The sequence below is a fragment of the Carassius gibelio genome, chromosome B10 (assembly GCF_023724105.1).
Source record: "Carassius gibelio isolate Cgi1373 ecotype wild population from Czech Republic chromosome B10, carGib1.2-hapl.c, whole genome shotgun sequence".
Taxonomy (NCBI): Eukaryota; Metazoa; Chordata; class Actinopteri; order Cypriniformes; family Cyprinidae; genus Carassius; species Carassius gibelio.
The window spans coordinates 9610013-9630491 of record NC_068405.1 but is presented as its reverse complement, the minus strand read 5'-3'; the positions used below and the strand labels follow the sequence as shown (position 1 = coordinate 9630491).

General features: G+C 37.7%; 3 protein-coding genes across 5 annotated transcripts; 1 reads left to right on the top strand and 2 right to left on the bottom strand.

Annotated features, from left to right (window-relative positions):
- Positions 1-435: 435 nt before the first annotated feature.
- si:dkey-106l3.7 (uncharacterized) lies at positions 436-5906 on the bottom strand. Of its 3 annotated transcripts, none has more exons than XM_052567322.1 (6): positions 5029-5906; positions 2101-2265; positions 1752-1920; positions 1556-1637; positions 1029-1129; positions 436-911 (listed from the first exon to the last, which is right to left on the bottom strand). In XM_052567322.1, exons 1-6 carry the CDS (start codon positions 5644-5646, stop codon positions 853-855), a joined length of 1194 nt encoding a protein of 397 aa, XP_052423282.1. In that variant the 5' UTR covers positions 5647-5906; the 3' UTR covers positions 436-852. The 3 variants fall into 3 exon arrangements, with proteins under 3 accessions (XP_052423282.1, XP_052423280.1, XP_052423281.1); XM_052567320.1 differs by having other exon boundaries at positions 1567-1637; positions 5029-5879; XM_052567321.1 differs by having other exon boundaries at positions 1567-1637; positions 2101-2262; positions 5029-5879.
- A 2473-nt stretch (positions 5907-8379) lies between these two features.
- fam166b (family with sequence similarity 166 member B) lies at positions 8380-11716 on the top strand. The gene is made up of 7 exons (XM_052567364.1): positions 8380-8432; positions 8634-8813; positions 10001-10224; positions 10308-10462; positions 10789-10921; positions 11028-11240; positions 11321-11716. Exons 2-7 carry the CDS (start codon positions 8749-8751, stop codon positions 11422-11424), a joined length of 894 nt encoding a protein of 297 aa, XP_052423324.1. The 5' UTR covers positions 8380-8432; positions 8634-8748; the 3' UTR covers positions 11425-11716.
- A 278-nt stretch (positions 11717-11994) lies between these two features.
- On the bottom strand, positions 11995-18891 carry LOC127966415 (AP-4 complex accessory subunit RUSC2). Its single transcript, XM_052567361.1, has 11 exons — positions 18664-18891; positions 16744-18013; positions 16123-16570; positions 15263-16036; positions 14894-15016; positions 14078-14154; positions 13683-13857; positions 13463-13565; positions 13341-13387; positions 12727-13243; positions 11995-12651 (listed from the first exon to the last, which is right to left on the bottom strand). Exons 2-11 carry the CDS (start codon positions 17986-17988, stop codon positions 12510-12512), a joined length of 3651 nt encoding a protein of 1216 aa, XP_052423321.1. The 5' UTR covers positions 17989-18013; positions 18664-18891; the 3' UTR covers positions 11995-12509.
- Positions 18892-20479: the final 1588 nt, after the last annotated feature.

Here is a 20479-nt window from a genome sequence, read left to right as displayed (position 1 = left end):
CACTCGGGTGCGGACCAAACAACCATACCGAGGCCCAGCTGAAGAGGCGGTCCCGGCCCCGTTCAAAACAAACTCTGGTACGGTTGAATGGATGAATCAATGAATGGATGACCTTAAGCACATGTCTGGTTTTGTTCACAATTTATGGTTCACTTGCACAAAGGACAATGTGTAAACGAACCACACCAAACAATAAAAATCAACATTGTATTTGGTCCGGACCAAAGCAAGGGAACTAGTGGATTTTCCTGTTAGTCATACATCAATTACTGTTTGTAGCCTTTCTAATAATTGTGCATAAATTCATTGTGTGCAAAATGTTGTTATTTTGTACCGTGCAAAACTTAAAATCCATATCTTTCTTTTTAAGAATGCAAAACATCAGATTCTGCTAAAGGGATGTGAATATGTATGAGTATGTAAACTTACAAAGAATGTGGTGTATATATATTTTATTATATTAAACAATTTGTTATGAAATCACCTAACTATTACAAAATAAGGAATTCTTTTAGCAGCAAAGGTTTACAGACAGAGATCATGATAAAAGAGAAAATAACTATCATACAATGAATGGATCTGGTAATGAAAACTTGACACTGACAGTAATTTACATTGCAAATACAATACAATATTAACAAATACAGTGCATAAAGTTCACTGCCCAAAACAAAGTATCCATTAAGTACATAAAGACTTTTAGTACTACTCAGTACTTTATTTAAGTGAGCCTTAAATACTTGATTAAACAAGCTATACATACAAAAGTGCTATAATACCAAGGTAAATGGGAGGTGTGCATATGCCACCATTACAAGGCATCAATGTGGCATTAATGTTAGAGACGGGTCGTTATACTTCTGTTCCTACTGAAAAAGCTTGGTGTTCTTGTTTTCCTCTCAGGCTGAAAGCTTTAAATAAAAGTACATTTATTAAGATCGACGAATGCTATTTTATTGATGATACATACTGTAATTGTTAAAATAGTAATTACTTAAAATAATGTCAAGCTAAAGAAAATAATTTACCTTTTGCTTTCTCTGTCAGACTGTTGCGTTTCCTGCCTTCTAAAGGATGTGAATTTAAGTTTTTGGATTCTACTCCGCTTTTTGTGCTCCTTTGCTGGTGGCTGGTTCAACAAATAGAGGAACAGTCCTATTATAATAACTCGTAACATCCACATTCCATAGTTCACCCAAAAATGAAACGCAGTCATTTACTCAACCTCGTGCTGTTCCAAAACAAGTTTTATTTTTGCAGGGCACAAAAGGAAAAGACTAGTAAAATGTCTAAAACCAGGGCCTCATAAAAGTACATATGACTTAATGACTTTATAAGTCTTCTGAAGCACTGCAATAGATTTCTGTGATAAACAGACTGCAACAGACGTTTTTAGTCACTAAAAATAGTTATGCTCAAAATTCACTTTCATTGTATGAAAAGCAACTTGGACAGTCTGTTATTACTCATTTTGTGTTCAAAAGAATTAAAAAAAAAAGAACAGCAGATTTCGAAAGATGTCAGGGTGAGTAAATGATGAATTTTTGGCACTCACTGTTTACTTACAGGATCTTTACCATCAGGTTCCTCGACTAAGACTTCTGCAATAGGTTCATCTTGAACAAACCCTGCTCTTCCTGTAGGATCGACATCTATTTTTAACAGGCATCCACCAAACCCAGAATGTTTCATTTTTTTAAAAAAATTAGGGATTTGAACTTGCACTGAGTTCATCTGTCAAGAAGACTCACTGTGACGGTCTGCAGCTGCCTGAGTGCCAGAGACTGAACTTTGAAGAGACACAATGGGTTCTTGGGGGTGAGTCGATACACTGGCTGGATCTTTATGACCCAGAATCTGTAAACCTTGCTTGGTAGGATAGCTTATTTCCTCCTCATGTAAGCTTCCACACTGAAAACACTAGTTAGAAGAGTTAATGTGCTTGAAATATGAGGTTTCAGGTTACAGGAAACAATAAGAAATCATTTTGACACACGACACTGCTTTTGGAAAACTGACATAAAGCAAGACAGAACTGGAAAGTCTTGATTATAAGACCTAAAAAAAGTAACCTTTGTGAGATATATATCAGTGACTAACCTCCATTTCAGCATGCTGACTCTTCAGGTTCTCCACCTCTTTCTGCAGGCTGTAGTTTTGCTGCTGTAGCATTGCAATGTTCTCCAGCATCTTGCACACCTGCTCCAGGTACAGCAACCCTGGAGACAGCTTGTCCAGCCTGTATTGATCACTGTCCACAAGCTGCTGAGACAGAGAAATCAAGACCCGTATTCATTAAGATTCCCAGTGCTGGGAACAGTAAAGCTTTTATTATCTAATTTGGTGGGGTATAACAGGCAAAAGCTAATCAGTTTGAACTATATAAGATGTAAAACTTGATCTCTGTTATAGATTTCTCTGTTTTTAGTGCCAAATAGATTATGGGCGTTTTTTTCTGAGTTGCTTTGAACAACTGAAAATCTCAGCACATAGGGAAGCTGAGCTTCTGACGAAGTGAATGCAAATAAATAATGTTAAAGATTAAGTGTGTAATTTCTGTACTATTAGCATAACCAAACAGACTGACAAAACAATGACTGACTGTTTTAAATAAGTTTTCCTGAACACTCCCCCTTTCAGCTATTGGTTGATCAAACAGATAGTTCCACCCCCAAACTGATACGACTGACTTAATAGAAGCTCCTGCTCAGAGTAATGTTTTGACAGCACCACGATGTTGGCCCTTTACAGGGAAGTCAACTGACATGTTATTAAAAATGTTGTATAAAAAATATATAAGAGTTATTAAAAAAATATATTTATACAAAAAAATATATTTAAAAAAAAAATATATATATATAATATATTTATATTATAAAAAATTATAACATTTATCCTGAGAAACCACTTCAGAATTTCTGTTAATATCTACATTATTTATAGAGCTGACCATTTGTCTGAATGCTTTCCAGAGTTTATACAGTGATCACTTCACTCAAAAATATTTAGGCCTAAATTAAAAAAATTTAATGTATTTGAAGCACAATAATAATAAAAAAAAAGTTTACAAAGTGTTAACCTTAACCAACAAGCAATGTTATGCATATTTGTAAGATTACAAACAGGTAAGATTTCTGCACTAAAAAACATCATGGCATAGTTTATTATAAACTATTTAAAACTATTTAATTTAATTTAAATGTTTTCAAAATACAGGTATTCAAATGAGCATAAATGTGTTCATTGTGAAAAGCAGTATCCAGTAAGTTAAGAACAAATTTGATTTATTGATAAATATAGAAAGATGCTTAAAGTGTATTTAAAACACATTCAGTTGGTTACACTATACTTTACAGTATGTGTACTTGTATAAGGGAAATACATGGGTTAAGTTTAGGTTCACGGATAATAACCCAGTTTTTGTACTTGCTAAATAAGCACATACATTGTACATGCAGACTGGATAACTGTACACAGTAAGTACTACCACGCAGTTTATTAGTATGATAACATAAATATTAGCTACTTCATTAATGTATGACTGACTGATATGCATCACAATAAGTTATTTATGTAAAAAATGTGTAACCTAAATATAAACAATTAAAATACATCAATCTAAAATGTAAGTCTTAATATAAATATAAAATCTTATTGACAGTTTCCTTATGTGACAACAAGCCCCACAAGACTCCCCTGTTTCAAAAAAAATACAACAACTAGACTATAAACACTCTCTGGTGACACACACACACACACACACACACACACACACACACACACACACACACACAAATGACATTTGATATTTCCTTATTAGAAGGACATTTTTGTTTTGGTTACAGTTCTTTAAAGCTATCTTTCCTCATGAGTCGAAGTAATAGCGTTCGAAAAAGTCCAGCACAGATCTCTATCATCAGTGGCATTCATTCCTCAACACCCACACATTCATTTCAGCCTGATGGCACCATTCCAGTCATTCCTCTCTCACCTGAACCGACCGGGTCCACAGTCTTAGAACGATTGTTTAGCAACTCATAACACAGATCCAGTCCAGAGTCCATTAAAAGGATGTCTAGACTGTGCATGTGCATTGTGTGTGTTCAAGAAAGAATCAAACGCGTGTTTCAGTGGGGTTAAATATGTAGGGGATAACCTGCTCATTGTGTACCTGAGTTAGTCATAAAAGAAAGACTGCTTGTAATTTCTTGTTCTCTTGATGAAGACTCACATGATGCAGGTCAAAGTGCATTTAGCGCAATATGCCTTTGACCTTGACCATGTCATGTGATGTTACTATTGAGATTATCATATAAAAATATAGGAATTTTCATTTTAAAACTTAAATTAAAGAAATTCACAAACGCAACCTTATGTTAGGTGTTTTTGCATTTGCATTGTTTCCCCCGAGACATGCAAAGTTACAAAAAGCCTGTAATGCATATGACAAAAATGTGTGCAAATTCCAGGTAAGTCATTTTGAAGTGTGAGGAGCGTGTGGAGTGTTCAATGTTAAGTGTGAGACATGACAAATGAGCTCTATACTGTATGTCACGTACTTGTCAAGTGCATCTGAGGCAGTGCACAATGAGGTAACGAAACACGTGTTCACTGATGGAACAGCATGATTGCATTAATCATAAAAGTATATTATTTTATAACAAATAAAGAGATACTATAACCCCATATACCCTGTTGTTCCCTAGCAAAGGAGTTTCTATGTAAAATAAACACAAGCAAATAAAATAAAATTCAAAAACATTTATAAAACATATTTAAAAGCAACAAATGTTGCAAAAAGTGTACAAAAAGAAAAAAAAAATAGCATAGTAAAAAAAAAAGAAAAACTTTTAAACTTTTAAAAATAGAACAAATCATAAAACCGATACAACTAAAACCTATATACATATCAAGCAACACAATATGATTAAAAAAATGTTTCTTTAACCTATATTTTAATATATGATTCTGTGAGCTGTTTGAAAACAGACATGTTTAAAGGAAGTACAGTAGATGTTGACTTCTCACCTCAAACGTTCTGTGCACTGGTTGGCCATGTCGGTGTAATTTTAGGCGTTTTCTGTACAGTGCTGCTTTCTTGGGATCTGATGGTTGTGAATGAGTTCTTCTTGGATAAGCGAACCGATGATGTGGCCTGGAGCTGTTTGAGTGAAGTCTGGTTGGGAAAGAGGCCGTGTTAGAGCAATACCATGGCCCAGCGGTCCCCCTTTTCATCTGATGTGGCCGTCTTCTCCATGAGGGCGATTCTGTCCTTCTCAAAGCTTGCTCCACCAGCAGACATTTCGTTTTTCGAACCACAGAGCTGAGATCGACACTTGAGGACGAGGAGGAGCAAATAGAAGGAGACGGGGATGAAGGTCGAACCTCATCCTCTGTAGAGCCAAAAACTGGCTGTGATTCCTCAGACATCAATGTACTACACTGGTGAGAATGACAGGGACTGGTTGTACTAACCGTCTCAAATCCAGAGTCCTCAGATTCGGATTTTATATTGGATAGTGGGACGTAGTCCCTAGAAATGGAATCTAATCTATCCACATCAGGTCCAGGCTGTAAGTATAAATCCTGGTGGCCTTCGGTCGCCCAACTCTCCAGGAGGTTCCCAAAATTCCTATATAGGTTCATTGATAATCTTGTCCAGTGCTCTGTTTCTTTCAGTAGTCAATTAGAACACTTGAAACTCTTCAAAGCACCTTGATTTTCTCACAACTGACTAGAAACCTGCAGGTCGATTTGTCACGTTGAGCTAAAAACACCTTTCTGGGGCCGCCCACATTCCGACATATGCTTCTCAATCAGCCTCTGACAAATGCTCCACTTCCAGTGCCGTTCCTAAAATCCTGAGCTCATGTTCGTGGCGGATCTGTCAAGACATGTTGTGAGCATGATGAAACTTTCACAAAGCCCTTAAACAAAGTAACAGAATCTGTTGGTACTGTATGTATCCTGAGAGGAAAGTACATACAGTCTTCAATGTATTGAAAAGATAACCACCATGGACAAGTCCGTTCAATAATCCAATGACCAAATTGTCCACCCCAGTATTTTATATTCTTGTTTCTGCTCTGCTGCATTACACCACTTTGTTTGTAGGATGACAAAAGGTTTTTAAAGTACATTTTAAAGAGTGGTCTTCCTTAAAAATGTCAAAATGATTGAGATGGCCAATCAAATCAAAGACATGGATTCCAGTGAAAATGAGAGCAAGGTAAGAAGTATGTAGCAGTATGTGTTTTAAATAGAAATGTTAAGTAGTTGCAGTAATGCAAACTTGACTTTTTTATGTGAAATTTAGCTGTTTTGAATTCGAAAACATGGGTCTTTTAAGTGATGCATGTAATTCATACCTGAAAAAACAATAATAGAGCTATTTTTGACATATTCAACAAAAATGGGTTTGGTCCACCACATTAATGTTTAAGACATGGTTACAGCATACATGCATGAGAGAAATGAATAAAGTGATCCATTTGTAACAACTTAACATAAGTGCTGTTCACTCGGCATCCGTCTGTACTGGTTGCCAACAGAACCAACTCAAGCTTGAGGAAATGTCATTTTTCTCGTGAATAATGCACTGAAACTAGGACCGTAGAGTGTCATTCAGTTCACAGCTATGCAGGATCTGCCGGTATGAGCAACGCAGAGGAATACACATTCCTGTCTATTGATAACATCAGCATGCCTCGTGTAGGAAAAATGAAAATATGCAACATCAAAGAACAAAATGCAAACCACAAATCAAACTGTTAAACAATAATTATGATACATGCGAGGTGCACTCCTATGAAGATAGTTCAGCAGTGCGATACGGTTTATGGTATTATGACAATAATTTGTGTTATTATGTTTATTACATTATTGCATTATGATACTATTATTGCATATAATAAAGTTGTGCCTAAATTAAAGTTATTTATGTCCTCACATGTCAATGCGCCCAGAAGACACTGGTCACAGCAAGGTCAATGCATTTCTTGTGTGGGGTCCTCTCTCTTGACCTCCCAAGGCCTTCTGCAATAGTGACCACACCTGGAAATAAAAATATAGTCTATATGACTCCTTCATTCGGGAAGTCGTGGCCTAATGGTTAGAGGGTTGGACTCCCAATCAAAGGGTTGTGGGTTCTAGTCTCGGGCCGGACGGAATTGTGGGTGGGGGGAGTGCATGTACAGTTCTCTCTCCACCTTCAATACCACGACTTAGGTGCCCTTGAGCAAGGCATCGAACCCCTAACTGCTCCCCGGGCGCCGCAGCATAAATGGCTGCCCACTGCTCCGGGTGTGTGTTCACAGTGTGTGTGTGTGTGTGTGTGTGTGTGTGTGTGTGTTCACTGCTCTGTGTGTGTGCATTTCGGATGGGTTAAATGCAGAGCACAAATTCTGAGTATGGGTCACCATACTTGGCTGAATGTCACTTCACTTTCACTTTCACTATATTTCAAGCTTCTCAAGCCACAGCTGAGGAATAGACCTTTTCTGTTGCACAATTTACCATGCTTTTTATCAGTGGCCTAAGTTAAATTATTTTTTTTTATAAAATTATAAAGTTTAAGTGTACACGTTTAGTAATCCTTGAAATAACAAAATACTTTGAATCCAACTGGACTTTCTAGAATTTATAGATGAGTCAACATGGTAAAATTGTGTTTTGTGATGGACACTTTTTCTGATACTAAGCGCGACCACAAAATGGAAACTGGATGGTTTTTCAATTGAAATACACATGTGCAATAATATTTGAATGCAATTGCAACATATAAGGTACTTATAAAAAGTATTTTGTAATCTACTGTCAGAATTAATTCATTTGGATCAAGGAAAATGAGTGTAGGCCTATGTAAACATTCACATGAAACCAGGGGTGTCCCTATGGGCTCTGGGTCCCCTAAAGTGAATATTTACTTGTGCCCCCCACATTCGCATTTCGCCCCACCTCTCCCAGTCGGGCTCTTGGAATTTTCCTAACCTTCCCCCGTTACATCCCCTGCATGGAACATGCTGAAAATGATTATTCTGGTAAGCACTCACTGACGCAATGATATTGTTGCAGCAGTTTATGTGTGTGTTAGTTTAAATATTTAATTGTGGCCTATAGAAAAGAACTTGAAGATTCTTCAAAAATCACCTTTTGTGTTTTGACAAAACTAACAACATATTGCAGTTAACTGGAACATTATGGGTTGCTTATGTTTAATTAACTCTTGTTGGTTGTCAGTAAAATAGGCTAGGTTTGGTCCTCTTTCTTCATTTAAAATATTTTATGTACGGATAATAACCCCCCCCCCCCCCCCCCCTTTTTTTTTTTTTTTTTTTTTTTTAAATACATATATGGGTGCATTTCTCCTATTACCCACAAGAGGCTGCAGCATCACAAGTAACTGACTTGTCATGTAACGTTATCTTTGCCAGGTAAGTACCAGCCAAATAAAACGAGCCCATGCAAATGTCAACCTGACCAACATTGATTTACCTGACCGCTGAAAGAGATTATATTTAAAAGATTTAATGGACTCAGAGTATAAATGAATTTATTATCTTTTCGTTGATGAATTAGTTATTTTGTTTCATTTAATTGAGGTGGAGGCTGCACACTTCTGAGTTCTTCTTCAGGGTGACTGGAGGACTCCGAGCGTGACGTTACGCTCTCTGACTGAATAATGGCACGCGGACGCTGATCTCCTAGCAACCGTTAAACAACAATCAAAACTGCTGCGGGTTTGAAAATATGGAGCAGTTTCCACCTAAATTTAGTAAAGTGTTGGTGACACCTGACCCACAGTACATCCCAGGGTGAGTTCTCAGTTATTTTTCTGTATTATTATTAAATTATTTGCTTTGTATTTTGTTTCATAAATTAGATGTTTCGTATTTTATTTTTGAATTTGAAAAAGTACCAATATCTTTATTTTGAATGATAATTGATAGTTTATAGGCGTTTATGTTGAAATAAACTAAAGCTTAAAAAAATATTTTCTATATGTAACTTAAAACGAGCTTGTGTTTTGCCAGCTGTCATAGTAACTTACTGCAAGGTGTATACATTACCTGTCTGTCTAAATCAGAGCTGGCCAAAGGTTTACTACGAAGGGACAAAACCCAAACTAGATTGAGGGCTGTGGGTTGAAAATTACTGCAATTAATGTTTTTTTATTCAAAATCAATTATTTTAAATATTATTTTTAAATAAAAACATTTTTAATATACATTTCTTTTTTAAATGAATATATATCTATATATATATATATATATATATATATATGTGTGTGTGTGTGTGTGTGTGTGTGTGTGTGTGTGTGTGTGTGTGTGCTTGCTTTGAGCATTTCTGGTCTAAATTAATTAATGAATCCGTCAGTGAATCAATCAATATCATTGGAAATGTCTCTTCTTCAACTTCTTCACTAACTTTTAACTTAGGTACCCAAATTATTTCAATCTCCAGCATTCATTTAGCATTTTTACCAAATGCACATTTAATGTATTGGTTTAATAATATAATGTATAATATAATATATAAATACGCCTTTAAATGGACACTCACACCAACACGAAAATTCTCTCATTTAGCCTCAAGCTATCCCAGATGTGTATGATTTTTTTCTTTCAGATGAACGCAAATAAAGATTTTTAGAATAGTAATCCATCTCTGTGCAATCCATATAATGCAAGTTTATGGGACCTGCAAAGCTGATGCATCATGTATCTCTACAGTGAAGTAATGACTTGAGAAGTGACATGAGTCCTTTTACATCAGACTTCACTATGTGATGGTGAAGCAAGAACAACTGGCCATAGTTAAAAAAAAAATAATAATAATAAAAAAAATTTTTTTTCTTACAAACATCTATTGTTTTGCTTCAGAAAACAGAATCAGTCGTTTGAAATAGCTTTTATAAAGCATCACCTTTAGATGTTTGTATACATTTAATTATTTGGACATAATAAATAATAATATAATCATTCTTCCAAACATCGCTTAGGTATGCAGGCTACTGTCCTCAGCTGAAGTATCACATGGGCCAGACATATGGTCAGTTAACAGCAAAGCTCCTGTCTTCCCCGGAGGTGTCTCACTCACAGAGGCTTGTGCTCCATACCGGGCGTTTCCCATCCACAGAGGACGACTCAGAACCCCGCGATGAAATCTGGAGAAGCCGACATGGAGGCAGAAGGAACCTGGAAAAAATGATTCCGGGATACACAGGTAACAGTTTGGGGGTTTGCAATACTTGGTGTCTAGCTTGCAAAACTGTAAACATGCATTAAATCTCGCTCTTGTGCTCCAAGGTTTTGTTCCATTGCGTCAAAACTACTTCTGCAAAACATATGCAGAAACCTGTCGAGATGCACTATCAGAGTTCAGCCAGGAACAAGAAAAAAGACTGCGTGAAGCTTCTGCTGACCTGTCTTTTACTGTCAACGACAGCTTCCCAGACTTCAAAGTAAGTTGTCACAGTCGGATTGCTTCTCTTTCACAGCTCCCCAGTGTAGGGTCACCCTGTTTAATTATACATGCTAAATATCAGGTATCAAAGCAGATCGAGTGTCACATGCCCAGTAAATGAGAAGAAGTACTGTTCCTAAACATGCTCTTCAATCAGGACAGAGCATGATTTCAGGCAATTATCACTTCATTGTGTTGAAACAAGCTGTGAAAGTTCCCTGATTCAAAGACACTGTTATTTTATGGCTATAATCATATGCTAATTTTTTCAACTTCTTTATAAGAAGATATTATACTTAATCTAGTGGTTGTCCTTTGTTGCAGCCTAAAAGATTGAACAGTCCTCTTACAGCCATATCTAAAGATCCTGCCCCCTACAAGGCCCCTCACCCCTGGAAACCACCAGGCTCCCCATACATCATGGAGGAAAGCAGCCCACATAAGTATTTCATCTCAGGTTAGCCAGAGTTAGGAGTCAGAGAGTTTTTTAAATGTAAAGAATGTGCTTATACAGTAGCTCTGAATTTTGTGCCAATTTGTAATTTTTTTAACCATTTTGATAGGTTTTACTGGCTACGTTCCCAAAGCCCGGTTCCTCTTTGGTGCTGGATATCCCATCATCACCAACAAGGCACTGATCCAGTTTGGCAATGAGATGAAGGCATGTCGGACCTCCTTCGACTTGCAAAGGAAGGATTCCACCAGCTTGCCTCTGATATCCACAATATACCCCTCTAAAACAGGGATCTTACCCTCTTACATGGGGCACGTACCAGGTATGTAAAAATGGTAATTATGTTCCTTTGAAGAAAGTATGCTATCATTTATATTAATAAAGCAATGTAATTGTCAACAGGTTACAGATTTCAATATGGCCATACATTTGGGCAGCTCACCCATGATGCTTTGGGTCACATTGGTACAAAGAGGAAGAACACAGAGGAAAATAGACTGGAGTAAAGACCCAAACAGTGCAAGTGAAGCAGTTATCACACATAACCCATCTTAGAGCAATTAAAGTCATTTTGGTCATCTAACAAGCAACATGTAACATGACTTAGTGTTGTCATATTTCATGAAATTCAACATAATAAGCGGAATTTAGATTTTAAAGGAATTGACAAGTGACAAAATACTGACAAGTCAACTAAAAAGATATATATTCGTTCAAAAGACTTTCTTCTGGCACACACATACACAAAAGTACACAATATGAACATTAATGACTCAACAAATCTTTATTATCACAAGTTTCCAATCAGGCACAATTATAATATCAGGAAATATAAAAACCACTGCCTTTAAAAGCAAACCATTGTCTTCAATGAGCTCTTGCCTGTCTTTGTGTCACTTACATCAGAGGACGCACAAATGTAGTCATCAACAAATCTCACTACGAAACAAGTCCTTCTGTAGAAACAGGAAATATAGCTACTCAGCATGCACCTTTATCATATAAATCAGCTATTTAATTTATTTAATCGTGCAAAAATGCAATAAAATCAGCAAAAGTTGTAATTCACAGAATGCTAAAAAGGAAAACTATTTTTTGTCATGCATAGTTATTAATGCTACTGTGTCATGCATGGAAATGGTTATAGAAACTATTTCAAACAGACCTTGAGGAAAAGTCTTCTTTTTTTTTATGCCACATAGTTCAACAACAGCAGAAATTATATGACTAGATTTACTTGACATAGTGACCTGAGACAGAGATAAAGTGCAGGGTTTGGTTGGAAAAGACTTCTGGGGACCTCAGTTCCAGTTTTGTGCTCGATTGCTGGCAGACGATATCAATCCATGTTATATACTCTACACTATACTATGATTGTGTTATAAATTCAATCTAATAACTTTATCTCATCATGGCTTAAAGTTAGTGAATATTTTTTTTTTTACCTTTTAAAGACCAAGGTATAATACAAATTGTCCTGATTGGTAAATCACTAAGGCAATATTCTATCCGGGAACAGATACGGTGCACTTATTTTAGATTAATTGTGCTTTTACTCCATCTAGCTAAAATCAGACTCCTTGTGGGCTCTTTAGAATGATATTTCATCTTCGTTTGGGGTATCTCTGTCATGGTTACCACTCAGATGAGTCTCTGGCAATTTTCCTATCCATACTGACTGTGCGGGCAGATCCACTTTGGATGCACCAAGCTTCAGCCATTCTGAGGGCCGCCTGGAGGAAGATAAGAGACAACAAAAGTTAATAAAGTGACTTTATCAGAGGTTTAGAAGAATCACAGTTACTAGCCTTCTTAGAGGTCCACTCATGTTTTTTTGTGCCTTCTGTGGGCCAACTGGTGTTCCAACTTTAGCGCCGAAGAGCCTGGCCCAACGCAGCTCACTCAAGTGTTTGTCCTCCAGAGGACTTGTTGAAGATTGTGGCATCTCATTGTTTTTCCTTCCAGTTGCTGCATCCTCTTTCTTCTGTGTTTCACACTCTGAGGTGGGTGTCTGATTAAGCCAAAATCCATCAGTCACCCTTTTCCTGAAGGCATCACTGTGACCTGTTGGACTCCTGCTGTTGTCCTGGATCAAGCTCATCTGCAGGATCTGAGCTGACTGGGCAACAAGCCGAAGAGGCAGGGGTGCTCTGTGGTTTTGTTTTTCCTTACTTTGAAGATTAGGTTTGGATGGAAGATGGAGGTCAAATGGCAGCAGGGAGAGTGGCTGCAGCAAAAGAAGAAGCTCATGGAACAGAGGTCCATAAGTTGGCCCCTGGGCCAGAGCCAAGAACCCCCAATGGTGATAGTGTTCTGACACAACATCTTGAATAGAGTTGAGTATAAAATGGTAAGGAATTATATTTTGGGACAACAGACAATACATTCCTTTACAGTTGTCACTAAACCTCATAATACTCACCAATGCAATTGTATAAATGACGGATCCAGGATTCCAAAGCATGCAAGCTAAAAAGCAGTATTTTCATTAGCTAACTGTTCTGTGGTGCAAATTTTACAAGACATATTCAGCATTCGACCTACTTTAGAAGATCTATGATGAAGACACTGAGCCGAATGCGACTTGATAACTGGGAACATTTTTTTACCGCGGATACCAAGCTGTCAGACAGTTGGGTAGATGAGCCTGTGAAAAGAAAATGATTGGCAGTCATAAAAACACAGTGTGGAATTAGCTTTTGAAGGCACTCAAAGGATAATGAATATGTTTAATTTGCTTTTCATCTGTTTGGCTCATTCAGACCTGGTCGTGCCGTGGCCTCTACGATGTTCCATAGTTTGTTGCGCCGTTGTCCAATAATCAAGTCCAATTTATAGGCTTTGAAACCATCTTGAAGGATGTTCTGGATTGCAGGGTAGAGCTGTTTAAGGACAAGGTGGCTGATAGTGGTGCACAGTAAACTATTTCCCAGTCTGATCTGAAAACAAAATGACAAAACAATTTAAGACATCGGATTCAGGTGCCTTATTATTCTAAAAGGACTGCGTGCATTAAATCTATATAATGTTTTTTTTTTTTCTTTTTTTCTGACAGTCTACTTAGGGCCCATGGGTATTATTTGACATTTCTGTTGTTACTTATAAAAATACAAATAAACAATAGTAAAAAAAATAATAATAATTGACTTCTGCTACTACCTTTTCTTCTGGGTCTTTTCTTGAATTGAAATGTGCCATTATGAGATCCACTGCCAAACCCACAGCTTTCAACATACCTGCAAAATAACATAAATAAGAAAGGGAAGAGATAGGAGTAAGGTAGTTGTTTAAATTAATTTGTAAAACACACACACACACACACACACACACACACACACACATATATATATATATATATATATATATATATATATATATATATATATATATATATATACACAGTGTTTCTGATCCCTCAACACGCAACCTGACAATTTGTAAAAGGAATTTAGGACATGCATTAATATTTATTAAATGCAAATTATTTTAAAATGTTGTATTTGTAGACAATTTCTGTCAGTTGTGACATCAAAAGACTATAGGACAAGAACAATTGTAAATAAAGGTACATGAAATCTACTATAAAAGGAACATATAGTAGTACACACATTTGTGCTCACATAGAAAACACACACACACACAAACACGCCAAATGTGTTAGCCAATCCAAGGCAGTGAGTTAAAAGTAGGTCACATTTTCCCCTTCAGGGAAGCAGAGGCAATGCTGCAGAGATCCACTCTGTATCTTTTTGTAACAGAAGGGATGTTGCCGTCAATGGCTTACTGAGAAAGAATTGTACTTTTTTGCAAGTATTTCCTGCGTTTGGAATTTCTATGTGATACAAGCTACTGCACAAATTGTCATATGCAAATAGGTCTCCATACAACCCATAGGCATATTGCTATATGAAACAGAACAATTGTAAGGAAAATGTGAGCGTTTACTCATAAAAATCTGATTATTTATCATCTCACTTCTCTTGTGCAAAAGATCAATTAAAAGAAGATCTGAAGGGGCTTCTGGGGAGAGGCAGAACACTTCAGGGGGTCTGTCAGTCATGGACAATGAGTCACCATGTTGACGTTCCCTCATAACACCTGCAGAGTTGAAGAAGCACACATAAAATTGACTTAAATACATAACTACCACCAGATTCACAACACGTACATCACACCAATTCATCTTAACAACTTGGTTGTGTGTGTGTTTGTGTGTGTGTGTGTGTGTGTGTGTGTGAGTAATATGTGAATAAGTGAATATGTGAATAAGATCCATAATTATTAGAACATGCACACCAGTAAACTATATAAATGGAAACCATAACATGATTTATTGACACTTACAAGGTGATCTCCTTGGCTTAAAGAAGTGTTGAACATTGGTGTTAGGATTTTCATTGGTGCAGACCTGTGATGAAGCTTCAAAAGGCCAAAGGAATTTCCGTCCAGTGGATGGTGGAGAGACAATGGAGGTGATAGAGGTCAAGGAGGTGACTGAGGTAATGGCAGGGGAGGAATTTTGATGTAAAGGAAAGGATGCTTCCAAAGGACATGTAGTCTCCTCTTTGATTAATTGTGGAGTCGGAGTCTGAACAATGGGAGCTTGCTTGAGTGGACATTTCTGAGATGCTTGTTTTCCATACCAAGAATGTTTTTGGCTTAACTGTGTTTGACTTGAACAGGCCTTTGGACTCCCATCTGCTTGCTCTTGGCTTTGTGGGCTTCTTGGTCTCATATTTGGACTCATATGAGGATTTCTGTCCTGGTGAATGAGCCCCAAAAATGTGCAGGGATGGGTACACTGGGAGTGGTTATGGGGCAAGAACGGACTTGATGTGCAGGTGGAACAAGTGTCTGAACTGGTCGCTGCCTCCGGGTCAATGTTAGAGGAACTCCTGAGAGGTGAAGGTTGCTTATGATGTGGATATGACTTGCTTTTGCAAGTAGCTTTGGATGGCCCAGGCTTGCTGTACTTGTAGCTGATGTACTGATTAAGAAGGGAACCAAGTGCTTTGGTCTGTTGTTTTCCTGAGGGTGCCTGAAGCACAAAGGGCTGAATAGGGAGAAAGGTGGGCCGTTGTGCTTTTGTGTATCGCACAACTTCTGGAGATGAAGCACCTGTATGCACAAGGAAATGATGTGGAAAACCGTCTATAAAGCCAAGTACTGAGAGCAAAATATCAGTTTTTTTCTAAGTTTCTTACCTCGTGGATTGGATTGACTACTGCTGTCAGCACTCAGGGACTTTGTTGCCATCTCTGAATCATCCTGTTTCTGGATAGAAGAGAGGTTTTGGATGAATTGTGAGCCTGATGGATCCTCAATGTACTTTTTGATGGATTGCTCTCCATTTCCCTTCTTACATCGGGCAATTTCTACAAAAGAGGTGGCATGTTGCCTAGACAGAGGTGAAGATAAATTTGTGTCCAAATGGCTCGGACAGCTGTTTTGTAGGGCTCCCAGATTTGATAAGGTAGAACATTTTTGGCTGCTAATCCAGCTCTGAGACTGAGGAGTCTTAATATAATTAAAACTTTTATGTTCTCTTGGAGCAGAATGATGGGTTTTTATGTGTGCCATTCTCTCTTTTGTTCCCTTGGATTGGTCCTTATCAGCTCGTCTTATATTATTCACTTCAATGTTCCCATCACCCTGGAAAACAAAAAGGATAGTTTTGGGATAACTTCAAAAATTGCAGATTTAAACACAAAGAGACCAATGTATCTGGGTATTCACAAAAAGCATATTATACACATGAATCTCTTAATCAAAGCCTTCTGAATCTTGACATTACTATAGGTAGTATATGGTAGTGGTATAAATACCTTGTGTTCAGTTTGGCAAACCTTTGGCTTCTCCCTTTCCTCTTCCTCTGAATGTCCAAATAGGAAGTATTCAGAAGGTGGAGAACAGCTTCCCTGGCTTTGAGTCTCAGAGAAACTGGTCAAAGAGGACCAAGGAGGGCTAGGTGAAGACTGGGATGATAGGTCACATGTCACCAGTTTATAGTAATTCTGGGTGGAACCTGCTAACCGTGCCTGACTCTGCAGACACATGGTGAGGTCAGAAATTTCATTGAATGGGTAGATGTTGCAGTTTGGATCAGGGTTGTGAGATGACCAGCTGGGTAAAGGGTTTGAACTGTCCTGTAATACCATACCAGATCCAGGAACGGGACTATCTAGACTTAGTGGAGATGCAGGAACTGCATTGTTGGTTTTGTGGTAGATGGCACTGAAGTTAACCAGCACTCCATCTGAGCTGTTACAGGAAGAATCAGTGACATAGTCTGATTGGTTTTGAGTAATGGATTCGATAACTTTTTCAGTTGGAGCCCAGCTGTTATCAGGTTCCACGAGAGTATGCTTGCTGAAGTCTTCCTCATCACCCCAATCCTGTTCATCACAGTCCATTAATACAGGGGTTCCTCTGCTATCCCTGCGATCGGCACAACCTGTATCAAATGCCCTTTCCTGTTCTTTGACTTGGCTAAAAGGATTCATATTACTTTGAGTCACATTTCCCTGTAGTTGAAGGGATGACCCCTCATTGTACTTGTGCAAGTTGTCTCCATCGGAGTCCTCATCCTCTTCATCCTCATTCACTTCTGATTCAGGGATGAAGAGGTTATGCCACCTGGGAGTACCTCTGCGATGCAATGGCTCTTGTTTTAGTCGAGGACTGGTCGATGGAGAGTTCAAAGCACAAAGCATTGGGGACGATTCATACACTCGAGAATTTTCAGTCACCTTTTTGCGCTCTGTTTCTTTTGAACTTGTGTGGCTTAGATAGCCATAGTCAAGTGCTTCCCTCGGCAGATCTCCTCTCTCAGGAAGGGATATACTGTGGGTTAAATTCAAAGTGCGTGGCCGTCTGGATGTCTGTACAGATAGGTCCCCCCCAGCAGACTGGCCATGGATGTGGCACACAATCAGAGTTTCTCCTGACTTTGGGGAGACGTCCATTTTATAAGCACCAGCACTGCAAAGCATCGGTCCTTGCATGGCAGGCTGATTAAGTGGCATAAACAGAGTCAATGCAAAACTCAGCAGAATCCCTTGTAATCTCATATGTCTGCATTTTCTCTGCTTTCATCTAAAGGAGAAAATAGGCATTTGGTGGATTATCTATAATAATGCTTTCATACAAATGACTCCATACTTTACCAATCTTAAATCCACCTTTCAGTACAAATCAATAAATCAGGCAATTGCAATTACAATATAATATATAGATAAAACCGAATATATATATATTTTAACCCTAAAATGTAACTTTTTAGACAGAAACACATATGCTTTTATATATCTGTGTGGAGTTATTGAATTCAGTTCTTCTACTGAGCTAAATATATTTACTACCACCTAAACCTAATCTGTTTATATGATTTTTCTAAATGATAAATCATTACTGACTAACCCTTAAAAAAAACATCTTGCAATTTAAAACAGCATTATTTAACTTTTATTTATGAGCCATTTTTCCAAATAAGCACATGTCAGAATGTCCCAAAAATAAAGTTAATAAAAAGTGTCATATTTTGCTAACTTCTGAAGATACACTTCCCCCAGACTACAGCGAAAAGTTAAACAGTTATTTAAAAGATCTTGAACATTTTATTTGTTATTTTCATAAAGTATATAAATTACTTCAGTGATCAAATTCTAGCCTTAAATTCTGTTAAGTTAACAGTAAACTAGGATCCTGTGTTCATGCTGTTAATGTGGGCAACTGCATCAACTCACCCAGCCGTAAAGCTCCATCAATCCGAGAGCCAGCACATAGACACTCTCATCCTGTCTGTACAGTAACTGGAGCAAACACACCGCATGATCACAACCTAATGCTCTACATCCACTCAGCAGAGGCAAAGCACAGGGAAAAAAATAAAATATAAAAAGATAGGAAATGGGTAACGTCCCTGTTGTAGTTCCTCTTTAGTCACAGTTCTTTCTTCCCTGCACTCCTCACAGCTCATCTGTTCCTCACACATTCCCTCCTCCCCCAGTACAGTGGTTCTGAGCCCCACAGTCCTATAGCAACAGCATCACAGACCCTACTGAGCATGCTCAGTGCTTTGTTGTTGAGGGATCATATTTGAGGGGATGGCAGATTTGCCTCTGCTCTCAGCATGGGGGGCACTGAACACTGACTCGTACTAAAAAGTAGAATTGGAACTGAAAATTGCGATAAAGGCAAACTAAAATGTTTCAAAATTGAGCATATCTCGAACATCCAAAAGATGATGGTACAAAGCCTAAAATTAGAAAGGCTTACAGGAATAGTCCACCTTCATGTTGTTCCAAACCCGTATGACACGCATTTTTTTTTTTCATGGAACTCAAAAGGAGATGTTATGAAGACTGTGCTGGTTGCTCTTTTCCATGCAATTACAATGGGAACTGGACTTTCCAAACCTCAAACAAGGACACAAAAAAGCAATATAAAAGTGGTCCATACGACTAAGGCACTATATTCCAAATCTTGTTGATGGAGAAACTTATTTAGATAGACTGGTTATGTGAACTGGATCAACCTTTTTTGATTAAATGATTGGTTCACCCAAAATATTACATGAAAGAACAGTTCCAAAAAAAAGTGGAAAGAGGCAAGTTTGTATTGCAACAATAATCAGCTGTTTCCGGTTGTCCTCATCTCCCTGTCACTCTAATAACAAGTTGACAGACTCTTGACTTTGATGACGCTTGGATATGGATAATCTCACAAACATCTGCTGTAAGCACTGCTGGGAAAGGTGGCTGAATCCCTTCATCTGACTGACTCGGTCTCTCAAGTCAACAACGCATTAGGGAACAGCTCATAATTTGTCTCCACCACACACATGGTAAACAACAACAACATCATTAGATTATATATCAAAAAGCTCCAGGCTTTACTGGTAATCTACTGACCTAAATCAGTAGAACTGGAAAAAATATGTGTATGCCATCATTTCTAATCAACAAAGAGCAACTAGCATATACTGAATGATGCACATAAACATGATGAAATATAATTGTACTGTACTATACAAAGTCACATCAAGGAGTACGCATCATTCAGAGCATTATTAGGACAGACGGCCTGTCAGTTAAACCTCCTGTACATTTTCATCAAGCTCAAGCAGAAAACAATGACAAACGGGAACATCCCACCGCTCCATCAACCTTGTTTTTCAAGGGGAAGTCCTGTAATCATTTTGTTTTTGACATGGACATGAAGGCAACATGGGGATAATCAACTGTTTAAAAAAAAAAAAAAATCAATAAGCATACTGGAAGAAAGCTCAAAACTATGTAATATTGTGTAATAAGGACAGGCCTTACAAAGTGTTACAGATGCAGTTTCCAAAATAGAGACTATGTTGTTCTTGTAAATGTTTTCTTTATAGGAATGCTTTATGCTTATGTTTGCTTCTGTTTTATATTAGGTGTCTTTAATGTGCTGTATGTAAAAAAAATATAAATTGTTTTATACAATGTACTTATTGTTTTCAAGTTGTATTGCTGCTATTGAGGTGGAAAACGTGCAAGGTAGGGCCAGGTTTTGTGGTATGGTTGA